General features: G+C 39.9%; 1 protein-coding gene across 3 annotated transcripts in view; it reads left to right on the top strand.

Annotated features, from left to right (window-relative positions):
* ptprfa (protein tyrosine phosphatase receptor type Fa) overlaps nucleotides 1-27,904 on the top strand; it is a 490,757-nt gene that overhangs the window by 242,596 nt on the left and 220,257 nt on the right. For all 3 annotated transcript variants that reach the window (XM_066666356.1, XM_066666355.1, XM_066666354.1), the window contains exon 5: nucleotides 2,477-2,638. In XM_066666356.1, the coding sequence (XP_066522453.1) occupies nucleotides 2,527-2,638 (112 nt within the window). In that variant the 5' untranslated portion in view covers nucleotides 2,477-2,526. The remainder of the gene's footprint in view (nucleotides 1-2,476; nucleotides 2,639-27,904) is intronic.

Genomic DNA, 27,904 nt, shown 5'->3' with positions numbered 1-27,904 from the left:
ATCAAGTTCTTTAACTCTTTTTAATTTCTTTATAACTTTGTGCTGTAAAGCACTTTGAGCTGCATCCTTCGTGTATGGAAGGTGCTATAAATGTTTATTTTAATTTTACTAATATTTGTATTTTATTTTATTTTATTTTATTTTATTTATTTATTTTTTTTGCCAGACTATTTCTTAAAGACAAACGTGCAAAATTCTCACTCTGAAGACTTCAAATGCATCTCAGATTTCTTGGACTAAGTCTGCAGTGATGGTTCTTTGTCAGACAAACACTATAGTTAATCTTCATAAAGTGAAGAAAGAATGGGGGGGAAAAAAACCCATGTCAAAGCTTTGTCTGGTTCTTTCTCTGTGTCAGACGGTGGTTGTCTGCTCAGTGCGCGAGTTTGAGGATGATTAATTCAGTGTGGGCCGGGGGTTTGGCACTTAGGCGATTAGAGCTGGTGGTTAATAGGTATGAGAGGCAACTTAATCATCAGCCGTGTGCCTAAAAGGCAGGGACAGGGGGTCCCTCGGGGGTCACATCCCTCACCAAATGGCCTATTAGCACAAACAAGTCTCAGGAGACACACACACACTCACACACACACACAGGGAGCTGTCTAAGGGCCAGAGGTGTGAGGGCTCCTGCCAGTGAAGTTACAAACTATCTCTCGGGACTCATTCCTTGCTTGACTCATTCAGCTACACTGAGACCCACATAAAGCACTTTATCTAATTAACACACTGACATCATTCAGTCATGCCACTGTTGTGTAGAAGAATGAGTATAAGCGTGAGTAATGTAATAAGCCTAGGAGCTTTAGTTCAGTTTCAGAATCAAATGTAACACAAAGTATACGCTATACCAGAAATGAAGCCAGTGAGTGCATACATGTGGTGTTTGTTGCTTTTGCTTTGCACTGGATCTTCCGAGTCATTACAGGTAAAGGATTGGAGGCATTTAAGGTCAACACAGTGGCCTGTAGCCTAAAGGTACCTTTTAAATGTCCAAGGTCCAGAACATGTCTAACTTGTCTTATGAGCAGTGCCATATCCTATATATTGAAGTAGCCTAGTAGCTAAATCAGTCAATTTATATATTCAATTTAAAATATTTCAACAGTATTTATTGTCAATTTTCACACAGAACTGGACTAATTATAATAAGCAAATGTAATATAAAATGATTATTTATTTAGAATAAATGAAAATATCTGTTCTCGTTTCAAGTAAAATGTAAAAAATAAACAATACTTTGTTAATAAACCACAACATTATCAGCCCTCTTCTGTTTGCGGCGTAACCAGCACACTCATTGGCTCTTGCTGAAGGGCAGGACGTAATCAATAACCAGTCAGCTGATTTGCTAGTTTTGCTGAAAGGCAAGACTCATTGGCTCATTTGGCTGAAGGGCGGGACTACATCTGTAAACAGACACCTTTTAGTGTTCTGATTGACTACTCAGATCTGATTGGATGCATATTGTCAAGTGTGATATGTGCAACTCATGCAGTTGGTCTGTGAGTTTCCTGGGCCACTAAACCTGTAAATCTGGAAAATTTACACCAGCTAAAATAAACACTCCATTCAAAATGATATAGTTCTCAATAGTTTCAGTTATAGGCCCAGGTCTGGATAGGACAACGTATTGGTCCGGACCCCTGTTATAGTCTAACTTCATGGGAATAACTTAGAAAACCTGGTTCACAGAGTATGACAGTGTATCCAATAATAAAGTTAGCTTTGTGCATCATTCTTATAGTGATATCATCTTTGTCTCTCGGTCCAGTGTATACTTGCCAGTGCAGTACATTTTCATAGAGAAGATGAGTTTAATGAATATCTATGAAACTGGAATCAAAAGTGTGGTATTATAGATTAAATAAACTTATCTAAACCCGTGTATGCAGTTTCTAACCATGTTTTATACATTGTTATCTGATTAATAAAATTAAAACGTATAGACCTATTTGAGACGTCAGGACGACTCCTATAACTGTTGTTATATAGGACGACTATTTTGTTCTTCACATTTGATATAGTACATTTGTCTATAACTCAGGATGACAGAAACAAGGTAAGGATTACGCCACATGTATGAGTGTCCAGATTAGCCAGCGTTATCAGGTTAAGTATATTAGCATCATTACATTACTCATGCTCACGTTCATTCTTCTACATAACAGTGACATGTCTGAATGATGTCACTGTGTTAATTAGATGAAGTGCTTTATGTGTGGGTCTCAGTGTAGCTGAACGAGTCAGAAAAGAAAGGGGTCCCAGGAGAGTGTTTCTGAACACCTGGGGGGGCTATCACGCGTCTGGACATGAGGGTGTGTGTGTGTGTGTGTGTGTGTTCATAAGTGCTTTCAGGGGACTATAGCTTTAAAATATGTGGATGAAGATGCTTTTCACTAATGTAACCTCTCTCTCTCTCTCTCTCTCTCTCTCTCTCTCTCTCTCTCTCTCTCTCTCTCTCTCTCTCTCTCTGCAGGTTGCTGTAGATGGTAGTGTGAGCTGGTAGGCGAAGTGTGTGTTGGGTGTATGGAGTGTGAGCCTCAGGCCATGCTGCCGCGTCACACACGGACGTCTTGTCTGCCCAGAGCGGCTGGACTACTACTACTGCTGCTGCTGACCACACACACAAATGCAGACAGTGAGTACTACTATAAATCTGCACACACACACACACACACACAAATGCAGACAGTAAGTTCTACTATAAATCTACACACACACACACACACGTGGAATGTGAGTAAAATCCCATTCAAGAACAGCACATTTATATTTGGTTTGATTTGCTGTAGAAAAGACACTGGGGTCTTTGGTCCTCTTCACTGGTGTGCACCATGATGTACACCACTTTTCACACTTGCTCTAACAGAATACACTAACAGAGCAATGATTTTAACCTTTAAAAAAATCACATACTTATTCTTCAATCCCTAATACTAACACACACATAGTCCTCTTGATTTAGCACAGCAGTGCTGTCACCCTGGTGTTGGCAACATGCCCATATTAGGAACTGTAGGTCTAAGCATTTTTTCTCTATGAGAACAATGATAAGCAATTGTTTTTTTTTCCACAGACATATGCAGGCATGATTTTTACTCACGTATCGTCGCTGTCTCAATTTTTTGTCTGTTTTTACACGTTTTAACTACGTAATTTGTGACGTCTATGAAACTTTCCAATGAAATGTATTTATACATTTATATGTATTTATATTTTGGAGATACATGTTTTTACTTTAGACTTTCACATTCTCTTGTTATAGTGCACTATTAGGATGTACAAATAGACAGACTGCTCCACCTACATTCGATTCACCACCCCACAGGACTGTCATAGGACTGTCATTGACCCTGACACTGATTTAACACTGCCGTTGTAGTGGGAATTTAACCCTTCGAACCAAAAAGGGGCCCTGTGGTTAGAAACCGACCACTGATGATGAGAATGGCTGACACAATCAGCAGGTTGTGAGTAAACAGAGGTTGTAGATTCTAAATTCACACCTACAAAGTGTGCAAAGCTGGTTGAATCCAATAAAGCTGACTTCACAATACACACTAAGAAATTGCTAGTATTGCTGCAGAGCCCAAATAACGTCTGATGAGTGGCGACTGTAGGGTGGTTCTGTTTCGTTCTTGTCAGACATAGATAACTTGTGTACACCCAGTCATTTTAAACTCTAAAAGTGCACCAAATATGGTAAGTGCTTGTGATGTTTTTTCACCCCTAGTCACACTTACCTAGAGAGAGACACATTCACTGTTCCACACACACAGACTTACGTACTGCTTGATATGCAGAGACAAACACACTTCATTGTTTCCGTCTCTTTTTGCATCTGGAGAGCGTTTATCGCGGAGCTGGAGAACAAAGTGCTGAAGAGTGTGAATCTGCTCATGATGGCAAAACAGACACAAATAGAGTCACTGCCTGTTATTCTTTCTTTCTTTATTTATTTATTTTTTGTGCAACTGTCAATGGGGAAAACCCAGTTGCTAAGTACTTTCCACCCAGATATACAGCATTTATTATGGAAATCTGCTTAGCAGCACAAGCAACGCTGAAACCTGACTGCTATCAGGCGAATTTTGGGTGATTGAGGGAATGCAGGAACACAGGGACGCGTCGGAGACGGTGGGAAGCAAGCGAGAGTGTAATCAGCTGCGTGTTTGTTTGGGAATTAGCATGCGAAGGGCGTTTAGTGCAGCTAGCTCCGGTCTCATTACTTGCCGCTGTCCTGAGGGGACCGCCACACGCCGTAATGAACGCGACATGCTCGGGCTCAAATTTGTTAGGCTTTTTAATGGTGAGGGAAATTAATAAGTCAGAGAATAAGGAGAGCATACTGCTTTGTCGGGGGGGAATTGGCACTGCTAGTGAAGATCAGCCTGATTCCTCTTTCTGTCTGACAGCTACTTGTTTTCAGCCTCTCAAAACAACACACAAAAGCAAATTGGGCATTGAACAGTTCGCGACACTTTGAGTGAAACCTTAGGGCTGGTGGATTTAACACTGGCAGTATGCATGATGCTATCAACTTGAATAGCTAAGCAGTTCAGATATATTTAGAGCTTGTACAAATTGAACTCACAGCACACAGTAGTTGGACCTCGCTACAGTTAAAGACTGCTGCTGCACTGTGAGTATACAGGACGTCATATACAGTGCATATGGGATGCTGGCAAGTCGCAAGGAATGCGAGTGCAAATCGAATTGTGATTCAGGATGTGAGTTTGAATCTAATCCCAACGCACTGGGAAGCATAGCTGTGCTCTAATTGTGCACGCCATACTAATTCTAACTAGTGTTTGAGTATGTAGTGTACAATTAAGCAAATGACTTGATACTAAATAAAGTAAATGTTCCGTTTTTTGTTGTTTAATGTGAATTCTTGGAACAGATATTTGTGAAATGTAACTTTATCCAAAATTTCCAGGGAGAAATAACATTTATTTATTTACTTACTTACTTACCCTTTTAACAAGATAATACCTAGCTAATAACAAGCTTAATATTAATGATTCCAGGGTTATTTTTCACACCATAACCAAACATAAATATTTAGATGATGTTTTTAAAATGAATGTCCCTCTTGGGGAACTATTTCATTTTTTTACTTTTGTGTAGAACCCCAAAGCTGTGGTAACTTTTTATTTATTTACTTGTTTGTTTGTTTGTTTGTTTGTCACACCTAAACACCATTACTTTGGAAGTAATGTTTTGAAAGACTAGGAAAATGCATGCCTTCCTTAAGTTTAATGTTCCAATTTTTTAACAAGTAAAAATGATTAAAAATAAGTTTTACTACAGTTGTCAAAGTTGAGCATATTAAAAATCCACATTGCAGACTTAGGATCAGTCGATTTTTAGAGTATGGTAGTAATGGACACTACTGTCCCACAATCTAATGAGAAAAGGAAAGGATGGAGCATCTCACATCTGGAAAATGATGGCTCTGTCCAAAATAGTGCCCTTTTCCCTACATAGTTCACACATTCTAAAACTATAAACAAATACTACTCAGACAGTGCACTGAATGGTAGACAGTGGTATGTGAAATTTACACTGAATATAAATGGTTTTATTAATTGTCCTAAAATGCACAATTTTAGCGCAGAAACTGTTATTTTTTACGACTTCACTGTGCACTGCGCCGTGTTGAGGGAAATATTTGAATTTCAGCTTTTGAAAAAACGGCAAACAGTGTTACAGGTGCAGCTTGGTATGACGTGTATGCAGTGGTTCATCACATCCTGTTTGTAAGAAATAGTGTAGTACCTCCACCAAAACCTCCACTGGCTTCCTGTTAAATATCATATTCAGTTCAACATCCTCCTTCTCACCTACAAAGCTCTCAGTAACCAAGCTCCCTCTTACTTATCGGACCTTCTTCAACCATACACACCTAATCGCATTCTCAGATCTTCCTCAGCTGGTTTACTCACCATTCCCCCTTCTAAGCTGCGTAGTCTTGGAGACCAAACCTTCTCCAGACATGCCCCTCGCCTCTGGAACTCCCTCCCTCCAGAAATTCAACAGTCAACACCTCTATTGCTATTCAAATCCCATCTTAAAACACACCTGTTTACGACTGCATTTAATCTCTCAGTTTCTTGACTAGCCCATGTTGTTTTTACCTTTCCTCTTTTGGAGCATTGTGTGTTATGCAGCATTATTTGTTCTTCTTGATTGTGGATGTGATTGTCTTTACGTGTTCATCTGATTGTAAACAGCGTCTCTGGGTTACTGAAAAGCGCTTTAAAAATTACATTTATTATTATTATTAGTAGTAGTAGTATGTTAATATTTTGTGTGCTACCCTGCCTAAGTTACACTTTTCCCTGACGCCATCTAAAGGGCTTTTTCATTACTGCACTTAGGTTTAGTGTGTTAAATGAGCCCTTTGAGGGGCAAGGGAATGAGTGAACACTGATGTCCACTTCAGAAGCAGAACTTGCCCAGAATGCATTGTGATGTGATGCAGTTTTTATAGCAATGTTGGACAAAACAGTTTATAAGTGTAAAGTGAAATTTAAAAAATAAATGTACACACTGCTTAAAATGTCACTGTCACAGGGTGGGAATGCGAGCCTAGTCGAATCACAAATCAGTACATTAGGGATTCCACTGTGTCTTAATTTTATCTTCAAGCTTGTGGTCAGAAGAAATGTATGGCTCCCTGCTTCGTTTACGTAAAGTAGTGGGCAGCATTAAGAAAGGGATGAAAGTAGGCTAATGCTAAACTTTGAAAGCTTAACCAAAGTCTTGAGGTCTTTCTAATGGAACAATCAAACTGTGAGAGCTTTCAGACAAAGGCAAGCAAAGGTCTGGATCTATCTCTGTCCATTGACATGTGCTTTAAATCAGATGCGTTTTCAGTGTAGACAAACACTAGCTGTTAAGCACAGCTAGCAACTCTGCTGGAGCGCTGCTTTTGATGTTAAGCTCCCTGCATCATGGAAAAATTTCTCAGACTGAATCTTTAGTGCTAAATATGGCAAACTGTGATTAAAGAGTTTCTTTCCAATTAAGCTATGTTAAAAGAAAGCTTCAGCAGATGAAAGTATCTAAAGCTTCAGAATTAGTGACATGTAGTTAGACTCCCTTTCTTTTAAGGAAATGTTTTATATGCACAACTATAATTTAGTCAGATGCACGTATTAGTCTTGAAATGTTCTTATATATATCAAGTCTCGACTGCAGTTGTCTAAATCCCAATACCTTTGAGATGATTTGAAAAGGCATTTATGACTGAGATCCAATCATATCCATCCATCAGTATTTGACTAATTTTCAGATGGATCTCCACTGTATTGTTCCAGAATGAAGTCTAAATAGTTTAGTGTTCTCAGAAGAGTACACCAAAAACACTTCAACATTGTTTATTGCAGCCTACTTTTGCTTCTACTGGAGTCAGTACTTTAATGTAGACAACTCTGTCCACTTCTGTGTGTGTATGGCGTATAGGAACCTGGTATAAATTACTTTATGGTGACTGCTGTTTTAAAAATGACCAAATTTTGTAATTGCAACAACGGCTGTTTTAGTTATGTATAACGTCATCTAGTCCCTGACCTTTAGGTCATTGATTGTGGGAGTCTAGACTGTGTCAATCATCGTACTTTAATCCAGCAGCACTTTATGGAGGCTGTAATGCATCTCACTTTAAAGATTTACCAAATGGCCTGTAGTCATACAGTGTGTGTGTGTGAGGACCAGACATCCGTATAAGGATAGGAGTTTAGTTTATAACTTTGTATAATATTGTGAGTGTTTTTAGTGGTCCTCACAGTTTCTGCTTTTATTTTTATTTATTATTATTTTGGTTCTAGTCTATTACAGCCAAAGAGGACCAAACTCCCACTCAGTGCCCTTGATTCCAGAACACTGAATGAGCAAGTGTCTACAAACATTTGGACATACACTTTTAATCACACGTCATCGAATCCGGACGTTTGATTCAGGTTGCAGGCCGGGATTTTACAACAGGCGGCTGTTATGACACTATACCTGGCCACTCAGGTGATTAGCAGATGTCATACCAGCCACTTTAAAATCCTGGCCTGGAACCTGGATTCAAATGTGCATTGTGTACTACAAATCCAAACAGGAACAGAGGGTGACACAATGATATGGGTCTTGCTATGAATATAATATTAGTATGTATTTATTAAGTCGTCCAAATATTTGTAGACATTTGCTCATCCAGCCTGTCTTTTTCAAATCCAAGGGTATTAGTGTGTCTCCCTTTGCTTCATAAGAGTCTCATTTGATATCACTCAGCTCAGATATTGTTTTTAAATGTATTTAATGATTAGTTCTAGATATTAAACAGAGCTCTTAATCAGAGTATACAGTTCCGCAGCTCTATAGCAAAGCAACAGAAGGCTATATACCCCTTTAGCCAACACTTGACGTTGAGAGTGAAGACCGTAACCCAATTTGCAGATGCTCCAGAGTGCCCTTTATTAAGCAAAAAAAAAAAAAAGTAATTTTTGGTTACACCTTGAAGTAGATGAATTCACTCATTTTAAAGGGTGTCTTCAAACCTTTGGAGATGTAGTGCAAGTCAGCGCTATTACGCATGAATTATAAGTTATGGTCAGTAATTGCTTGTCAACTTGTGGTGTAAATATCACTCTTAAGCACATTCACAGTGGAGTAACTGCGAGCACTGCTGGAAAACAATTAAACAGAGATCTATGTTCAGTGGGCAGGCCTTTCCACTCTTTATTAGACAGTTATATTGCTGCTAATACAGTTTCACACCCTTGAGTCATACAGAGCAGGAATAACACGTAATTACACTTAAACCACTGCTCTACATTAAGGAGTCTCAGCTGAGGCATGTGAGTAAACAAGCAAATACATCATCGGCTGCTTCATTGATTATGGGTGATTTTTCTATTGAGTGCCTAAGATTCTAATTGTGCCAATGAAGTCACACACAACATCAACATAATCATGATTATATTCATAATCATTTCCTTAATTAATTAAAAGTGACTGTCATATTGTTTAGATGCAAGTCTTTCACATGGAACTCACTCACTCACTCACTCACTCACTCACTCAGTCACACACATACACACTCACTTTAGGGACTGCACCATAAGGGTGTGCTATTCAGTGCTCTGCATTAAAAACACTGTGCTTGCTATCTGCAGTGTTTTGGAGTGGTGTCAAGAGGATAAGGCTGAATTTGCACCAGTGAATACATACACACACACACACACACACACACACATTCATTATCATTCTTATCAGCAGCAACATTTTCTTAAAAAGTAAATTTTTATGTTATGGCCTATTTTTACCAATATTTTTCTATAAAACTATAAGTTCTAGGGTGTGAGGGTTTGAAAAACCTTATGAATTCAGTCTCTCCAAAAGTATTGAGACTCCACCTGACATGCAAGCTCCCAGAGTGTAAGCTGGCTTTTCTTAGATTTAGCTTATGCATCTCTCTCTCTCTCTCTCTCTCTCTCTCTCTCTCTCTCTCGCTCTCTCTCTCTCTCTCTCTCTCTCTCTTTCTGACAGCTGTGGGGGGAAATGGTGTGAAGTTCATGTGTTAGTGGTTCCCCAGGGTCACGTTTGCATGATGATTTGCAAAACAGTATGTTTCTTCTCTCTCTCTCTCTCTCTCTCTCTCGCTCTCTCTCTCTCTCTCTCTCTCTCTCTTTCTGACAGCTGTGGGGGGAAATGGTGTGAAGTTCATGTGTTAGTGGTTCCCCAGGGTCACGTTTGCATGATGATTTGCAAAACAGTATGTTTCTTCTCTCTCTCTCTCTCTCTCTCTCTCTCTCTCTCTCTCTCTCTCTCTCACTCTCTCTCTCTCTCATTGTTTTTCCATGCTCTCTTTTCCCTTTCAAGTCTCGGTGTGGCTCTTCTTCCGGACTGGCGTAGGAGGCAGTTTTGAAGGCTTTTGCGCTGCAAGCGAGGAAGAGCCATGTTTTATTTATGAGAGCAAATATGACCGCTGGTGCAGCTTCAGCACGCGAGACATCAGCGACGTGGCACAGGGGCGCGTCGAGTTTCTCATGCACTGATTGATACTGAACTCGCTTCATTTTCTGGAGCGGAGGAGGTGATGTTAATATGAGATTAATGCCAGCGCCTGCGCGTGAGAGAGGCATTTGCGAGGAGATTTAGCCTTTACACTCGCATATCCGCACAACTGCACTCACTCTTGCAGCCTATTGTGCTGGTGCCAGGCTAAATCCACATACAGCTAATTAAAAGAGCCATGCAGCCACCCCATACACTCCAGTCTTTCGTCTCTCAACCCATAATCCACCCTGCTGCTCATAACCTCTCAGGGTTTTACAGAAACGGGCTGAGGTTTCAAGTGCTGCAGATTTCAAAAAGACTCAACAGAGCCTCTGGTTTTTAACCCTTAACCCTTCATAGCTGATGCAAAAGTGTGCCTCTTTCTGTCATATAATCCCCTTCTCTACATTAACTGCACAATTTCTCAGTGCTACTGTTGTGTTCAGGTGAAGAATGGATTGGACAATGCCTTTTAATTCATAGATTTTTATTTAGTTTTGTAAACTGAACTTGAAAGAAAATAATCACTCCATCCAACAATTACGAAAGCCTCTGGCATATTTTAAACAGTGATAGAGAACACACTGGCAACAAGAAAGCTCTAGTTCTACCTTCTGATAAATGTCATCATGACTAATGTCGAAATGCACATGATCAGATTCCTCTGGTGCTAGATTCAAAAGAAGTGTTCACTATTTTAATCCAAGACACTTTTTATAAAAGTCAGAGAATGTTTCCTTGTCGTTTGCTAGCTCTTGTTTCTGTTTGAGTGCTGGAAGAAAGGCCCAGTGTTTGTGTACGGCCCGAGCTTGGTAATTTGGAAACAAACTAAGCATCTTGGTCTGAACAAGCTCAGGGGCTTTTACCCTCCATCACCTGCTCAGTCACAGCCAAGAAATGGCATCTGGAGGCATTTGGACAGTGGAGAGACCTTTGAACTTTGAAAAGTATTTAAAGAGTGAGGATATTTCTCTAGTCTTGCTCCATAGGTAGGTAAAACTGACATATTTTTGCAGTTACAGAAACATTACTTAAGGAGGAACTTATTCCAAATTTGAGAGACTGCTAACATTGCATGAAAGTATACGCATACCAAAAATGCTACAAAACTAAACAACTCGAGTTAGAAATGCGTTTCAGCTGGAATTTAAACAGTGGAAAAAAATTAAATAAGTCAAAGTTCAACCACAAACAAGCTACAATCAGCTTCTTACTCAGACATACCATTCTACCTTGAAAATGTGAAGCTTCTGAATTAACACAAACGTAAGCGAGGGTTTGTTGTGCGGTGAGAACAGCAGTTCTCCAGAATTATCTGCATTGCCTTAAAAGGCAAAAGTCTATCTGCATGCTCTGACAAATTGTAAAAAAAAAAAAAAAAACCTGTCTCAGTCCTGTCTGCTAGGCTTTCTCTCTCTCCCTCCCTCTTTCTGCCGATGGCAGAGGCATCTGGAGGATATCTGAGGATATTGCTCTATTCCTGCCCCATTATAATAATAATAATATTGTTTTATTTCTGCTGTTTCAGATAACTTAAGGTGGACATGTCTCTAATCTCGGCTAACTGCATTATCCAAAGTGCTACAAAACTAAACAACTCAAGTTAAAATGAGTTCAAGAAGTGAATAAAAAGACAACTTTAGCCATGTACAAACAACAGTTGTTTTTTTCTCCTCAAACACACTGTTCCACCTTAAAAGATGAGTAGCTTAGAACTGCGTTTCCCCACAATCGTAGATGTTCCCTTTAAGAGGCAATCACCAAATTATCAGAATGGATAATGGATCACTGCTAAGATGTTCAATTCAATAGGATTTAACTGTACGTGTCTCCATGTTGATCCCTAAGTGCACTGCACATTAATAGTGAATATAATAATTCCTTTTTTAAATAAGTGCAACTCACTATGTGTTAATTTGACATTAATGAATTCACTAAGATTCATTGTGAGAATAAATGTGCATTTTGGACATCTCTCTCTCTCATTACCAGCTCGCCCACATGGTGTCTGATGCTGCAGATCACAGTGTAGCACATTTAGCAGGGGTTTAGAGTTTGGCACACAGCTGGAGCTCGGAGACAAACTCATTTCAGAAAATACGTAGGAGAGAGTTTGTGCACAAATCTGGTTATGTGTGGTATATGTTGTCTCTGAGATACACTGTATAGACGTACGTTTGTAGAAACCTGCTCTCCCAGCATTTTTTATTTAATTCCTGAAGTCAAAGGTCTCAGTATGTAATGTGTACCCATTAGCAAACTCTACTCTATTGGAAAGACTTTAGATTAGATGTTGGAATGTATAACTATCCAAGGGTTGCAGGGGTCTTACTCATTACCCAAACACAGAACTCAAATTAAAACGGTGATGTTTAGATTTTATTCTTTTTCTCAACATGTTTAGTCCTCATTTAGATGCTAAATTTAAATAAATACTTGTATGGCACTTTGACCCATTTATCAGTGTTGTGTTTGTAAACAGAGCTCTCTTTTCAAGAAGAGGAGTTTGGGAATAGTCCCAAATAGTACCATACTCACTACATAGTGCACATCAGAGATAATAAAATAAAAACACTGCACTAAGACAGTGTAGTACTTTGATCGGAAACAGGGAAACGTGAACCTCATAGATAAATAAAAACTATTTTCAGCATACAACACCGTATGTAACTGGAGAGAGCGTCATTTTATCACCTACACTGTGCCCTACAGAGAGTGTAGGGACACATTTTTTATTCAGCCTTGGCTTTGCTGCAGTGTGGAAACAGCTCGTATTAGATAGTATAAATAATCTTATTATTCAGATTATTTACCCTGTAAAAAAAAGGGGGGTAGTCTTTTACACACTTAAACAAAACATGAGTGAATTTGCATGGTTCCTTTGTATGAATAACTCACACAGAATCTGTCACAAGAGCAGAGAAATGCATTAGAGTCTAACATTTAGGAAATGCTAATATGGCTAACAGCGAATAAGGGTTCAGAGCAGGCTCTGAAACCAAACAGTTAATGCCCAACATGCACCCATATTTAAAGAAAAATCACATGACTGTGTCACATGCATAAAGATTTGATTACATTAAACCTATTAATCCTAGCAAGATCAGGTATTGGTGTTTGATGATTTTTAATTCTGGATCACAAAATATGTCCAAAAGAAATCTCTATCACTCTAGGCAACACATACCCTGCTCTACATCACAGTGATTTTGAAGCTGTAATTTTAAGGTCAATTTTTTACCTAGTGTTGCTTTAAAGTTGAGATTTCCCCAAACACTGCATGCCCCACACACAAACACTGGATTATGTGCTTCCTGACTCTGTACAGACACCGTAGAAACACATCTCAAGGCTACAGCCAAGGCTGGAGAGGCCTTGCTAGCACTGCCTCAGTGGAATCACACACAACCCAAGTAAATTCTGGTGCCACCTCCTCTCAACACTCGGTTATTGTAGGTTTTGTAGGAATTGTAGGATTCAGCATCTAATTCAGTGGCGTCTTTAGTTTTGAGGAATGGCTTAAACATATTTCTAAATGTCTTCCACCAGTTTCAGGTACATGAGGAGATTATGTTGCATTTTAAAGAGAAACCGTAGATCATATGGTGTCAGAAACAACAGATTCTCAGCCAAATAATTTCTTTAACTTTAACAAATACCTAAACATTTGCATATGCTTCATAACCATCAAAGCCTCTGGCACTGGGCTGTGGAACACTGTGTACTATGGAATAATGGAGCAACATCCAAAACCTTTGAGATAGTTTTAGGTATTTTATGTGATCTAAAAGTAATCAGCATCAGTACCTGAACTCGCTCATGCTCTTGTGGCTGAAATCTACTTAATCCCCATAGAAATGTTTAAGTATCTATTGTAAAACCTTGTTCGAACTTACTCCAAATGGGAACTTCCTATTAACATTTCATCACTGTCCAAAAAACATGCATCATCATTTGTGTTTATTTTTAATTTACTACATTATTAGAACACAACAACTTTCTTTGCATAGTGTGGAAATTTCATGATTAAGGCACTAATAGAAATGCTCTAAAATTACTTGAAATTAAATTATTTTGTAATGACGTCTACTGAAATTTGAGAAGCTTTTTTTTCCTTCTTCTATGAAGTTACTATTATGGACATGGATGTTTCTCCTTGGAAAGCGGCAATATGTAGAGTGAGATTTATTATTATTATTATTTTTGTATTGTTATTATTACTTATTGTTTTAGTTTGCTTTGTTCTGACTATGGTCTTCTGCTTCTGTTTAGTATGTTCTCTGCATCAAGCTGGATGTGGTTTTTAATGTGGCATCAAGTGAGATTTCTGTTATTAAGGAGGTATAAAGCACAAATTGTTTTTATGGGGAAATTGAGCAAGATGGTGTGTTTTTAAGGTGGTATTAAGCAGAATGTGTTGTTATAAGGTGTTACAGAGAATACTGTGTTTTCTGAGCATAAAGGCATTTGTCAGATGTTGGCAAGGCGAGACAAGTTTATTTATAGAGCACCGTTCATACCACAATGGCAATTCAAAGTGCTTTAATGGAACAGTAAAGGGCAAGTACAGAAAAAGTAAGAACAGTAAAACAAATGACGAAAAAAGAATATTATAATGAATTAATAAATAAATACATAAGATTGTATGTAAATTGAATGAGCCAGAGAGTTGACTCGCTGTAACCAGCCAATCCAAGTAGAACTCAAGAAACTACTCAGGAAAGAGCAGACAGCTTGTTTTATTCTAGGGTCAAATCATAGGTTCTAAACAAGTTCCTAGCTTTGTCACATACTTTCTAAGTAGGCATCAGAGAACAATTTAAAATACTGAATAAATGCATTTGATGGCACCTTGAAGAGCATGTGCTGAAAATTTGGTAGAATTTAGTCTGAGGGAAGAGTGAAGTATAGCGTGGTGGATGTGATCATTCTAATAAAGAGAAAATAAGGAGAAAATTACTATGAATGCTGGGTGATTACAATCCTTAATAACCCAGACAGCTTTCCAGATACAGCGCTCATCAAAAATAACATGAAAAAAGGGATATTCAACCTGATAATGACTTTCTCTGCTTTGACAGCTCTCAGTGAATGCTGCATCTTATCCGAGCTGCTTGTTGTAATAGATTTGTAGAAAATGGCTCATGTTTTTTTTTTTTTTTGAGGACATGCCAAAGGAAACCAAAGAACTGGTTTTCCTTGGACTTTACAAAGTTAAAGTTGGATCATTAGGGATTATCCCCTTAAGCTCTAGGGGTCTGCTTTTCAGTTTCTCACCCTCAGAACTACAGAAAACATTATTTTTAGAGTAAATATGGAACAGTTTATTTTCATTTACTGAATAATCCATGTTGAATTTTAAGTCTGTGGTTGGAGGGGCACACATTTCAATAGCCCCCTGCACTCAAAAAAAGTGTTCACATTTCTGCTAGTAAAAAAACAAAGGCAGCCAGTCTTTATTATCTACGTCAGAATGAATCACGCCCAAGTTTACAGGAACTAATACACTGTGGGTGTGGCATGGTGGCGCAGTCACACAGCTCCAGGGACCTGGAGGTTGTGGGTTCAAGTCCCGCTCCGGGTGACTGACTGTGTGGAGTTTAGTGTGTTCTCCCAGTGTCCATGTGGGTTTCCTTCCAGTCCAAAAACACACGTTGGTAGGTGGATTGGGAATCAAAATTGTCCATAGGCTGAGTGTGTGTTGCCCTACAAAGGATTGGCGCCCCCTCCAGGGTGTGTTCTCGCCTTGTGCCCAGTGATTCCGGGTAGACTCTGGACCCTCTGCAACCCTCAACTGGATAAGCGGTTACAGACAATGAATGAATGAATGGAACTAATACAAGGCTGAGGTTGATCTCTTATTTACATTTATAATTCCACCATTTAGAAAATGCTGCACTGTTTAAGGTTAAATGCAAAAATCATAAACAGTGTTTGGAGGGAAGAGTTCATCTTCAGCTATGTATAGTTGGAAAAAAAGATGAAAAAAAATAATAATAATCTACTCTCAATCTTGAAATTCCCCTTCCCACCAAATTTTAAATTAGAAGCTCAATTAGAAAAGTGTTCATTGTGCACCATTTGAAGTGCATTTTAAATATCAATAAAACTTATATTACTAATATCACTGTATTTCTCCTTGAAAACAAGCGTAAGTCTCCTGCTGCATTTAAAAGACCTCAGTCTTCTTGCATGGGTTCCTTTTTTGTGTTTTAGTGGAGATCTCAGTAAAGTCACCACCTGTGCCCAGTTTTGCCAGATGAACTAAACCCTACTCTCTCATTTGTTTCTCCTTTATCTCCTTTATCCTTCATGTCTCGTGTCTCCTTTTTGTCTCGTTCTTTTTTCTTGTAAGGAGTATCACCATTATATCACCATTACAGAGCAACTTCTGAGCAATGAACATTTCCTCAGGGTTGAGAAATTTGAAGACACTAACCTCAGGTTCTTAAGGTCTTCAATGAGGCGGAACCGAAAAAATCAAATTAGAATCAGGCAGACGAGGAAACTTCACACACCAGCTTGCTTGTTTATGTAGATGAAAAAGTAACGTGTTTTGTACTGTGAGGTATTTACTTTCTGAGCTATGCTGATGTTCAGAGCTGTTCCAGTCATTGAGTAGGAGATGTAGTATACATAAGAAGCTAGAGGTGGTGGTAGCAGAAAGGGAGGAAGGACAAAATACAACATGATAAAGCACTCAAGCGTTAATGATTTTAATCAAAGAAAAACACTGTGTTTGTGTTGGCTGAATCACTCAGGATAATACAGACAATGACACACAGCTGAGAACAGCATGACCTGCTAAAGAGGACAGACACTCTGGGGATGTGCACACACACACACAAACACACACACACAGGGACGCGTTCACACACATTCTTATTTCAAGTGTCTGGTTCTACTGTTCCATTGTTGACTAAGTAAAAATTAATTTCTTTAACCACACATAATTAGATAACAAAGGCTGTGTGTCAGTAAAAAGTGCATTAGTGCTGTCCCTGCACTTTAATGCTTTAATGTGTGTGTGTTTGTGTGTTTGTAACCAGGTTTATTTTCTTCCCTTCAATAGATCTAATGAAGTTACACTGCCTTTGTTCAGTTGAACAGATGTGTGGTGAGATAGAGGCAGTGTTAAAGTGTCTGCAGTGTATCGATGTACAATCGACAGAGACGTGAATAGATCGTTCCTAATGAAAACACACTCCCAGCTACCACACACTCACACATGGTGCTGTGCAAAATTCAGAGACCACCATTTATTTCGTTAGTTCGTAATGACCTTTAAAGGAATAATAGATGAGTCACTTGGGTAAGGGAGGAAAAGTCAAAGTAAAAAGCAGGTGGTTTCAAAACTCAAAAAAATCCAAAAATGAAAATGAAAAGACTCTTAAGAACCATGCGAGACCACTGAGAAGGAGACACTCGAATTCCACACTTGCCTGCATCTGTAATGTAATTTTGAGATGGCTATTCAATGCTATGGGTCTGAAAGGACACATAGTGGTCAAGAGACCATTAATGTGAAAGGGAACTGAAAATCAAACAAAGATGCATACCATCAACATATTGAACTTTGGAGGCGTGGACACACATCCCTGTAGATTTCTTCAAAAATTGGAAATTAATTTTATCAAATATAATGAGAATTTGGAATAAAATTAACATTCTTAATGGTGTCTAATAGATAGATGGCAGCACGGTGGTGCAGCAGGTAGTGTCGCAGTCGCACAGCTCCAGGGACCTGGAGGTTGTGGGTTCAAGTCCCACTCCGAATGACCGTGAGGAGTTTGGTGTGTTCTCCCTGTGTCTGCGTGGGTTTCCTCCCACAGTCCAAAAACACACGTTGGTAGGTGGATTAACGACTCAAAAGTGTGTGAATGTGTGAGTGTGTGTTGCCCTGTGAAGGATTGGTGCCTCTCCGCGGTGCGTTCCTGCCTTGCACCCAGTGATTTTGGGTTGGCTCTGGACCCACCGCGGCCTTGAACTGGAAAACGGTTACAGGCAATGAATGAACGAATTGATAGATAGATAAGGCATGTTCTGTCAAGTATATGGTTTGTGTATTTTCCCTAAAGCTAAAATGCCATAACTGGAAGTTAATGGCGGTTTCAGCAGGACATTAAATAAACGAATGGTAGTTTTTGAGTTTTCCAGTGTATGCAGACACACACACACGTCCCATTTCACAGCTAAACGCAAGCAAGATGCAGTTCAAAAAGTGCTACAGTTGCACTGAATACATTTGCAGCATCACTGTAGATAAGTGTTGTCGTTACTGTGTCTGTGTGTGTGTGAGTGTGTGTGTTTGCGTTTACAATCTAATTAGCAGATTACAGTTTTACATTTGGAAGCTCATTTGCATATCAGAGGCTTTGAGTGGAAGAAAATGATCTCATTTAGGGAGCATGTATTTAAACGGATATGCACTGTAATTTAAGTTCAGGTACATGATTACCTGATTATCTCAGTAAAAACACTCATCAGTCGGCAGAGAAAGAGCGCTGTGAGCCACAGCATCATCTGGAAACAAGGACAGCACTAGTTTATAGATAAAAGACTGAGTCAGTGACTAAAATGAGTCATATATACATACTGTGGTGTGCAAGCGTCTGGCCACCTCTGGTCAAACCACACACTTTATTGATTTTCTAAGTAAAAATAAGTGTATGTGTCTTCTACTTGCGGCACTTGCGAACGCTTCACTGCAACAGTTTATTTGCAGGAAATCATTTATATGGGAAAATTGAAGTATACAATGTGGGCTGTTCACAAGCTATGGGAGATATTTAAATAAACACAGCAGATAAATGCATATGGAAATTACATAAAAAATATCTTAATGCACACACACACACACCAGGTAAGATATTTTGCCAGTGATTGATCTCAGACAACACTGTTTCCTGAAGAATGAGGTAATTGTTTGTGATGGATTTCCAAATGCCATTGTGTGAGAGCGAAGGTCAGAGTATTTGGAGGAAACAGATAGGGAGCAGCTCAGATTAACTGCCAACAGATAATTCCGAGGAAATCACAAGAGTAGAGCCACGTCTGATTAACACACGTTCAATTACGTCAACAGAGGAGGAGTGTGAAGCTCAGGTTACCTCAAAGAAGCTTCTCACTGTGTTGTACTTAGAGATTTTTACAGTTCTCAGAATACATCGTCTACAACTCTTACAAGGGCTTTTGTTGGGAACAGCATTCCGAACATTTTATACCCACAGAAATCCGACTTCTTAGATGAATTGTCAGCACTGACGTTTGATTGTACTATTTACGTCCAGTAATTTCAATGTTATTACATTATGACAGCAATAATTACGTTGTTAGAACAATAAGAACATATTATTTATTTACTTTTTTATTTAATCATTCACTCATTTTCTGTTACCACTTCCTCTTGATCTGTTTCATGGTCGATCTGGAGCTTACTAGGATCAATGGGCATAAGGTAAAAACACACCCTGGATAGGATGCCAATCCATTGCAGTCCTGACTATGAAGTTCCCACTGATCTTATACACTTCTGGCGGAGTCTAGGCATTGGACAACATGACCTTATGTCCTTAGGCAGCTGCTCAAGCTGCATCCCTATTCATTTCATATGCTTACCTAGGTTTGGTGCACAATTTGAATGACTGACTTCAGTGAATGTACCGTAAAGCAGTTGAATTCAGTAGTAGTTGCATGATGTATAGCGAGTGGGGTTTTAATGATCAAACTGAAGGACATCAGGCTCTTGTATCAACAAAGAAACCATCAAGAACCCAAAAAAAGGTCTTACACAATATTGCCCTTTAAGCTTCTGAGTTCTCATAGCGGTGTGTGTCCCCTACCTTCCTCTGACTCCAGCATCCTGCACACACACCGTGCTGACCTTTACACGATGGGAGGAATTGATTTGCCTTTGTTTCCGAGGACTGTACGATCAGGAGATCTGTCAGTTTAAAGGGAAACCTTCCCCTCCAACTGTATCACACAGAAAGAGGCCGTGGGCAGAGAAATCATTTGATCATTTTAACTGTCAAATGTATAAGGTCCATTCTCTTACCTATTTCTATAATTGATGCCTTTTTGTCCGTGTACATATCATTTCCAGAGATGATAAGAATCCGCTCTCCCACCACATCCTCCTCTGATAATTATAACTTGGAAACCTTTTAACCTGCATTTGACCAGGGTGATCTTAAGCGTAGGAAGTAACAATAATCAGTCACTAAGAGTGAACAGAGTGTGTTAAAGACAAACAATGAACCAAGGACAAACCTGCTAACACCTTCTCTCTGTAGCGTACGTTCTTTGGTTCTTTCAGTGGGTGTATTTCACATGGTTTTGACCTCTTAATTCATTTTAGCACATCTGCCTGTGTTACCAGTACTAGCTCTAGGAAAATACACACAACCCCCAATAAGTGCATTAACTGGCTTTGCAAAATAATTTATATATATATATATATTCCATTGCAAATGTGTAAATATGAGTTGGAATTTTCTAACTAGGAATTTAACATAACAATGTATCACTTTCTTCTTTGGTCTGGACCAAGAAATACCTTTAAAGGTACCCAAATGAGTTATATATGGGGCATAGTAATATAAAATAAGGTACTGTAAAGTTCCCTAATGCTGGGATCAGACTACATGATACTTCTGTCTTTCCCAATGCTCACAATGTTAAATTAGCGCTACAAATTCGTGCCATGTCTTGGTCCGGAGACTGGCAACACTACACGTTTGACACGGACCATTGTTTGTTAGCGTCATTGCATGAGTTCAAGGGTTCTCGGGGAGGTCGGTCAAGAATCTGTCAATCATGGCTACAGACGTGCTGTGTGTGCTGCTGGCGGTGTTGTGATCCGAAAAGACGTTGAAGAAGAAGAAAAAACAATTGTGGACCCATTCCTGTTTCCAAGAAGAGAGAATAGACTGTCTGTCCTGCAAAGAGAACTTGAGGTAATGTGTTCACATATCAAGAGCATTTCCCATTGCTCCTATTGGTCATTATCAAGAAACATGCCATAGGACATGTCAGACTAGGCCAAAAGATCCCAAAAATTTGAACATGCCAGACTTTTCATCGTGGGGTGTCCCAGACGCCATGTCACTGATCCTTAATATCGTCACACGTCTCGCCCCCGACGCTTATGTTCAGTTCCGACACTGGAAATTTGTCAGATACTACGAAATTGGGCTAAATTTGTGTTGTCTGGTCCCGGCATAACTAGTAGTACTAAAGATGTAACCTTGCGGGGACCTCAACAGTGACTGTTTTTTTGAGAGTGCACTACAATAATATATCCTACTTTGAAAAGCATTGTTGAAACTGGGATCATATATATGGGCAAAAATGTTTTAATTACCCTAATATTCTTCGTATATCATTTATGAAAAATCCTTGTTCTCGGACCATTACTCCAACCATTAAAACGACGTACCTTCATGAGCTTAATCACTATGCTAAAGTGTATAAAGTCCCACAGCAATGGACTGTGGAGCATTGGAATAGTGCTCGATTAAGTGAAGCGTCATCTAATACTTTTAGAGGGAGATGGAGTGGTGTTTCCGATCCAGAAATCATCATTTAACCTCTCTACAGAAGTGTTTGACCTCACTGATGCTCTCATGGCTGAATGCCATCAGATTCAGCATCAGTCGCAGCAAAGGAAGGAAAACAACAGAGTATTAATGCTCTTGATTTCAACAGAAATGATGGATGAGCAGGTGTGTGTGTATGTGTTTGAGAGAGAGAGAGAGAGAGAAGTGAAATTGTGTGTGACATGACCAGACTGGCACTGGCTTTAATGGGAACTTTTCTAAGTGGAAGAGGATCTGCTTTGTTTGGAACTTTTTTGTCATTTGTCATCATGAATTGCCTTTGAAACGCGCACACACACACACACACACACACACACAACATATCTGGCTGTCTGCCTAGACGCCATTAAACCCAGGTTATTTGAGCCCAAATGAGAAAAGAGGCCTGTAGGACAAGGGTGCGGTGCCGCATGAAGATGAGGCTGTAAAGGGTCTCAGGAGGGTCATGTCACTGTGTGTGTGTGTGTGTGTGTGTGTGTGTGTGTGTGTGTGTTAGAGAGAGAGAGAGTCTGGCAGCAGATTTTACAGTGCTGTTTTAACATGCCATGTCATTGCTGTTGCATGTGTACTGGTGTCAGACTTGATTATAGTGCAGCCGCAAAACACTGTCGTTCAGTAATGGCACCCATGCACAAATCCACAAACATACACAGCGGGGGTTTCTTTGCAGTAAAATGAGAAAGGAAAACATATAACACCATATCAAATGTTGGTATTTCATTCAGTACAGTACATTAATATATTAATATATGGGTGCTGAGACTGGAGCGAGAGAGAGAGAGGGGACATAGAAATTGGAGCTGGAGAAAGACAGCAGAGAGATTAACATGGAGAATGATGAGGGGGAGGGAGAAGAACGACCTGGAGGGAAAATAAAGATACATAGGAAAATAAAAGGGGAAAAAATAAAGATTAAAAAAAAAACAAGAAATGAGAGCAAGATAAACATAAAGAGAAAGGAAGAGAGAGAGAGAGAGACAGAGAGAGAGAGAGAGATTGAAGTTGAATTTGTTACCCAGGACGACCTGTTAATGGATCTACATATCAAGTCAGGAAGCGTTTGATGTGTCGTTCTCTGCAGTGGCAGAAGAATCTTCATCCTGGCTTCAGGTGTGTGCGTGTGTGTGTGTAACAGAAGCAGAAGGAGGCTGTAGCCGGCTACTTCGCTTCTCAAGGTCAAACAGCCTGAGCTCTGTACTTTGAGCTTTGCTGATGTAAACAGATAGAATCCACCTTTAAAAACGTCTCCTTGATTTTTCACATTCTCCTGCTGCATGTATTTGTTCAACTCTTTTATACTGCATCTCCAAAAGTAAACAGACCTCTTGTCAGTATAATCACCATAGAAAAAGCATCACCAATAGACAGGGGAGCAGCTGCACATAAAGTTAAGGTCACCATGCCCAATGCCAAGTGTGAGCTTGAAGAGTGTAGAGTCTTCAGCACTGGGATTTGGAACAATGAAGCTTTGTTTTCTGCAGTGGTGAAACATTATCCAGTACCTTTAGGATAAGCTGGAGTGGTTCTGGATTCAAAAGCTACTTCCTAAAACATTACCAGTCCTCACTAATATAGGGAAGTGCAGTCCATTCCTGTCTAGGATGTTGCAGCATCCAGTATCCATAGTATCAATACAGTCACATTATTTATTTTTGTTTTTTAATTTAATTTAATTTATTTTATTTTATTTTATTTTTGCGTGGGCACCATATTGGGGACTGATTTCTAGATTCAGAGTGCAGCCCAATGCTAACAGATGGGAAAGATATATTCATATATAAAGAAAAGCTATATTTATTTCATACAAAGCTCATGTCCCTGCTCTGGAGAGAGCCTTACAACACTGATACCCCTCTGTTAGCCATATTAGCATTTTCATTTTGGGATATAATGGAAAATGTTTGCCGCATTATTTTCCTCCTGCTTAATCAGATCCTGCTTTCCCTGCTCTCTAAGATTGTAACAGATTTATGAAGGATAATATTATATTGTGATTGCCTGAATTATTTCTTAGATTTGATATTAATATATATTATAAGTTTCACATTTCCCTGACGAATTAGAGCCCAAATTAGTGCACTTTCAGGGTGCAGTATTATCAGGTGTATTATTTTGTGATGTGTGCTATTTGGGACGCGACCCAAGCTTCCCTCGACTGACTTACACAGGCAAACAAAGCTCTATTTACAAACATGAAGTGGATTAATGTCTCAGGTTCCATACTCAGTTTGTATTTGAGTTGTGTGTTTGAGTAATGAGCTCAATACAGGGGCAACTATACACAGTGATGCCACCTGCAACCCACAGATAAAACCATAAGGGTCCTTCAGTAAAACACTGCTGTGACTTTCTGCTGCATACACGAAGAAGGACTTGACTATGAATACAAAACACATCATACATTTGCTGTGTCATAGTGCCATAGTGGCCACACCTGCAAGCAGTGTCACTGACCCAGGGCTCCTCCTGGTTATTATTTTCTGGTGCAGGTTAATTGCTGGGTCAACATTCTGGGAATTTTCTCTCCAGTTCACGTTCACCCTCAACCCCCTCCTCCTATTTAATTACTGTTACACTCACAGTGAGAAACGCATGTGTGAATGAGGCTTAATTGTGCATATAGAAAGATATATATCTATAAGTAAAACTAGTGAAATGGCCAGTGAGTGGACTGTTAAATATGCAGGAAGTACACACGTGGGGTTTTTTAATAAAGTGGCCAGTGAAAAGCTAGATCTTGCTAATAAAACGTTGAACTTGTTTAGGTCAAAGAGGGCAGCAAGTGGATGCACAAGCCAGAAATTTGGAATTAAAGGCCGGACAGGGATTTCTATTAAAGTGGCCACTGAGGAGAAATACAATGTCAGGGTTTCTAATAAAGTGGCTAGCATAAGGAAGTACAAGGCATTGTGTTTGTAATAAAGTGGACAATAAATGCAGGTACAAGCTATAGTGTTTTGTATTAAGGTGGACACTGAGTCAGTGTTAATAGTTTCAAACAAAGTGGCCAGTCATTGGAAGGACAAGCCAGTGCTTTTTAACATAGTGGACCGTAAGAGTACGAGTTTAAATACAAGCTAGTGGGTTCTAACATACAGGACAGTGGGGGGTAGTGCAAGATAAGCGTTTCTAAATCAAATAGTCAGTATGCAGAGGGTAATTAACTTTTACAGCGCTGTCCTGAAATCAAGGGGAAGGTTTGAGGGAGGGGGATGTTTTCCCATCATCCTTCAGCGGTTACATAGTGCAGTTTCTGCAGTGCTGAGCCCAGATTAGCAATGACAGAGGCTCTGTTCTCTTTATTTCAGCTCATTGAAGTATCACAATGATTTTGAAGCTACTATTTGAATACTACCTAGTGTTCCTTTAATAAGTCCCGCTCCGGGTGACTGTCTGTGAGGTGTTGGTGTGTTCTCCCTGTGTCCGTGTGGGTTTCCTCCAGATGCTCCAGTTTCCTCCCACGGTCCAAAAACACATGTTATTAGGTGGATTGGAGACTCAAAAGTGTCCATAGGTGTGAATGTGTGAGTGTGTGTCATCCTGTGAAGGACTGGCGCCCCCTCCAGGGTGTGTTCCTGCCTTGAGCCCAGTGACTCTGGGTAGGTTCCGGACCCATCGCGACCCTGAACTGGACAATGCATGAATGAATGAATGAATGAATGAATGAATGTTGCTTTAATGTCTTCTATTAATGTATCCAGTGAGTGGACTTACAAATGAAAGGTAACTAATAACTCAACCATGGAGAGAATGTTAAGAGAGGTCTAATGAAGTTGATACAAGGGTGGACTTACAAGTCAGACATTCCAATAAAGTGACCAGTGAGTGGACGTGCAAGCTCGGGGTTCCTAATAAAATGCTCGTTGAGTTGAGTTTCGATTGCTCAGTGTTCAAGTTACACGTTTCTGATAAAGTGGCCAGTAAGTGTCCTTACAAGAGTTTTTTTTTTCTTAATGAAGTGGACAGTGAGCATCCACGGGGTCCTCAGAGTTCCCTATGAGAACAGGACATGGTGAAGTGCACAGTCTTTTGAACATGAAGGAAGAGCAGGTGTAGCATAAATCTGAGATAAAGTGCCAGACTGTGAATGTGTCATCAGCAAAGCACAGTGTATGATTCATACCTCTCTGAACAATGCGCAGCATTTATTAGGGCTCTGTGCATGTGTGTGTGTGTGTGTGTGTGTGTGTGTGTGTGTGTAATCACTCTCACCTCTGTCTCTAACTGGAGGTTTTGTGTGCTTGTCCGAGCATTATGCTCACTCACTCACTGAACGGCTACTGCAGTGGCACACACACACACACACACTTAAACAGCCAAACAGCATGACCACCTGCTAACACATTCACAAGCCCAGAGATAAAGGAGGTGGAGGAAAGAGAGAAAGAGAGAGGGAGAGAAGGCTGGAGGGAGAGAGGATACAAAGGAAGGAAGACAGAGAAAGGAAGGGGGATGAGAATAATAAGGAAGAATGTGATGGCGAGAAACAGAGCAGCAGGCACAATGAGGATGGAGAACAATTCAATAAAAAAAGGAAAGAGTGGGAGTAAGGAGGAGAAACAGAAGGAGGGAGGGAAGACGAAGTAGAGAGCGAAAGTGGGTGAGAGAACAAAAGAAAACGCCAAACGAGAGGACGGGAAAGAGGGAAACATCTAGAAACAGTGACAGAGGGACAAACAGAAAAGGAGAAGTGACAGAGAGAGAGGAAAATAAAAGGAGATAAAAGAGAGGTAGAAGGGAAAGGGGATACATTGCCACTGAGAGAAGGAGAGAAGAAGTAGAAGAAATTATTGTGATGGAAAAACACTGAAAAAAAACAGGGAAAGAGAGATAATGAATATTGAAAGAAAATGAAAAGAGGAGGACAGATGGAGGAGGAGAAATGAGAATGACAGAAGAAAGGAAAGAAGGAGAGGGTAGTAGGGGGTGTGCAGAGAACTAGAGTGAGAGGGAGAGAGCAGAATGGAATTGAAATGAAATTAATTAAGGTAAGAGTGAGAGAGACAGATGAAAACAGATGGAGAGAGAGAGAGTATGTTGTTATAGGTTTCAGTATTATTGAGTGAAGTGTGTGTGTGTGTGTGTGTATGAGTGTGTTTTAGAAGTTCAGTGTTACTGTAGTACTCAGGGGAATAAGAAAGGGAAGCGATTTCACTCAGGCTTTATCTCCCCCTCGTCTACTACAGTACACTGAATTATTCACTCTCTCTCACACACACACAGACACGCTGAAGAATTACTGTCCCTCTAACCTCACAGTAACCCTAAACGTCCTCAAAAACCTCTCAGCAGGTCGCTAAATCCTCCAAATGTCCAGACTGACCTCAGCAGTGTCCAGAAGAAGAAGGATGTCTCAGGCTTTTCTCTGCTGTTATGGAGAGAGAGTTAATAAAACATTTTTCAGTTCCATTCAGCTCCATCATTACTCCTATAGCAGCTAGCTGTTTGTTTGTTTTTTTTATCCGTAATATAATGCTGTAACACTATCTGTGTGGATTTTCATTGAATCATTCATTGTCTGTAACCGCTCCAGTTCAGGGTCTCACTGTTCAGGGGAATCACTGGGTGCAAAGCAGGAACACAGCCAGTCCTTCGCAGGGCGACACACACTCACACATTCACACACACACTTGTGACACTTATGGACACTTTTGAGTCGCCAATCCACCTACCAACGTGTGTTTTTTGGAGCATCAGAGCACCCAGAGGAAACCCACACTGGTCACAGTCTTATTTTATCGTATCTTCTCTTACTCACAGCTTGGACAGGAGCGTCCACCAGTTAGAGTCCTAGCACTACATTCTGCACAAGCTCATGTAGTATGATTGAAGATGTAAGTCACATCTTATCACTGGTGATAAAGCATCTACATTTATGAAATATTGAAAATGTCAACAGATTTCCTTTAATATTCCCTCATGCTTTTGTTATCACCAGTGAAAACTGCAACTTGTAAGGGTTAAGTGATTATGTGTGCACAGAGCCCTAGCCTTCTCTCTCTCTCTCTCTCTCTCTCTCTCTCTCTCTCTCTCTCTCCCTCTCTCTCTCTCTTTGCCCATGGCTTTAATTGCTGCCGTCTCAGTCATGCTGGAGCCAAATGGACAAACAGCAGCTCGACTAAAACACACTCTGCAGCAGATGAGAGTAAATGGTGTGTCCATAATGAATCAGATGGATGTGTGGTTTGGGATGGCTCACTAATGGCCTTGAGCAGAGTTCCTGGATGCTGTGGAGTCTTCCTGGACTTGGT

Source organism: Hoplias malabaricus, chromosome 3 (genome assembly GCF_029633855.1).
Source record: "Hoplias malabaricus isolate fHopMal1 chromosome 3, fHopMal1.hap1, whole genome shotgun sequence".
In the NCBI taxonomy this organism is placed as follows: Eukaryota; Metazoa; Chordata; class Actinopteri; order Characiformes; family Erythrinidae; genus Hoplias; species Hoplias malabaricus.
The sequence above is the reverse complement of the archived record's forward strand: the minus strand, read 5'-3'. Positions and strand labels throughout refer to the sequence as shown.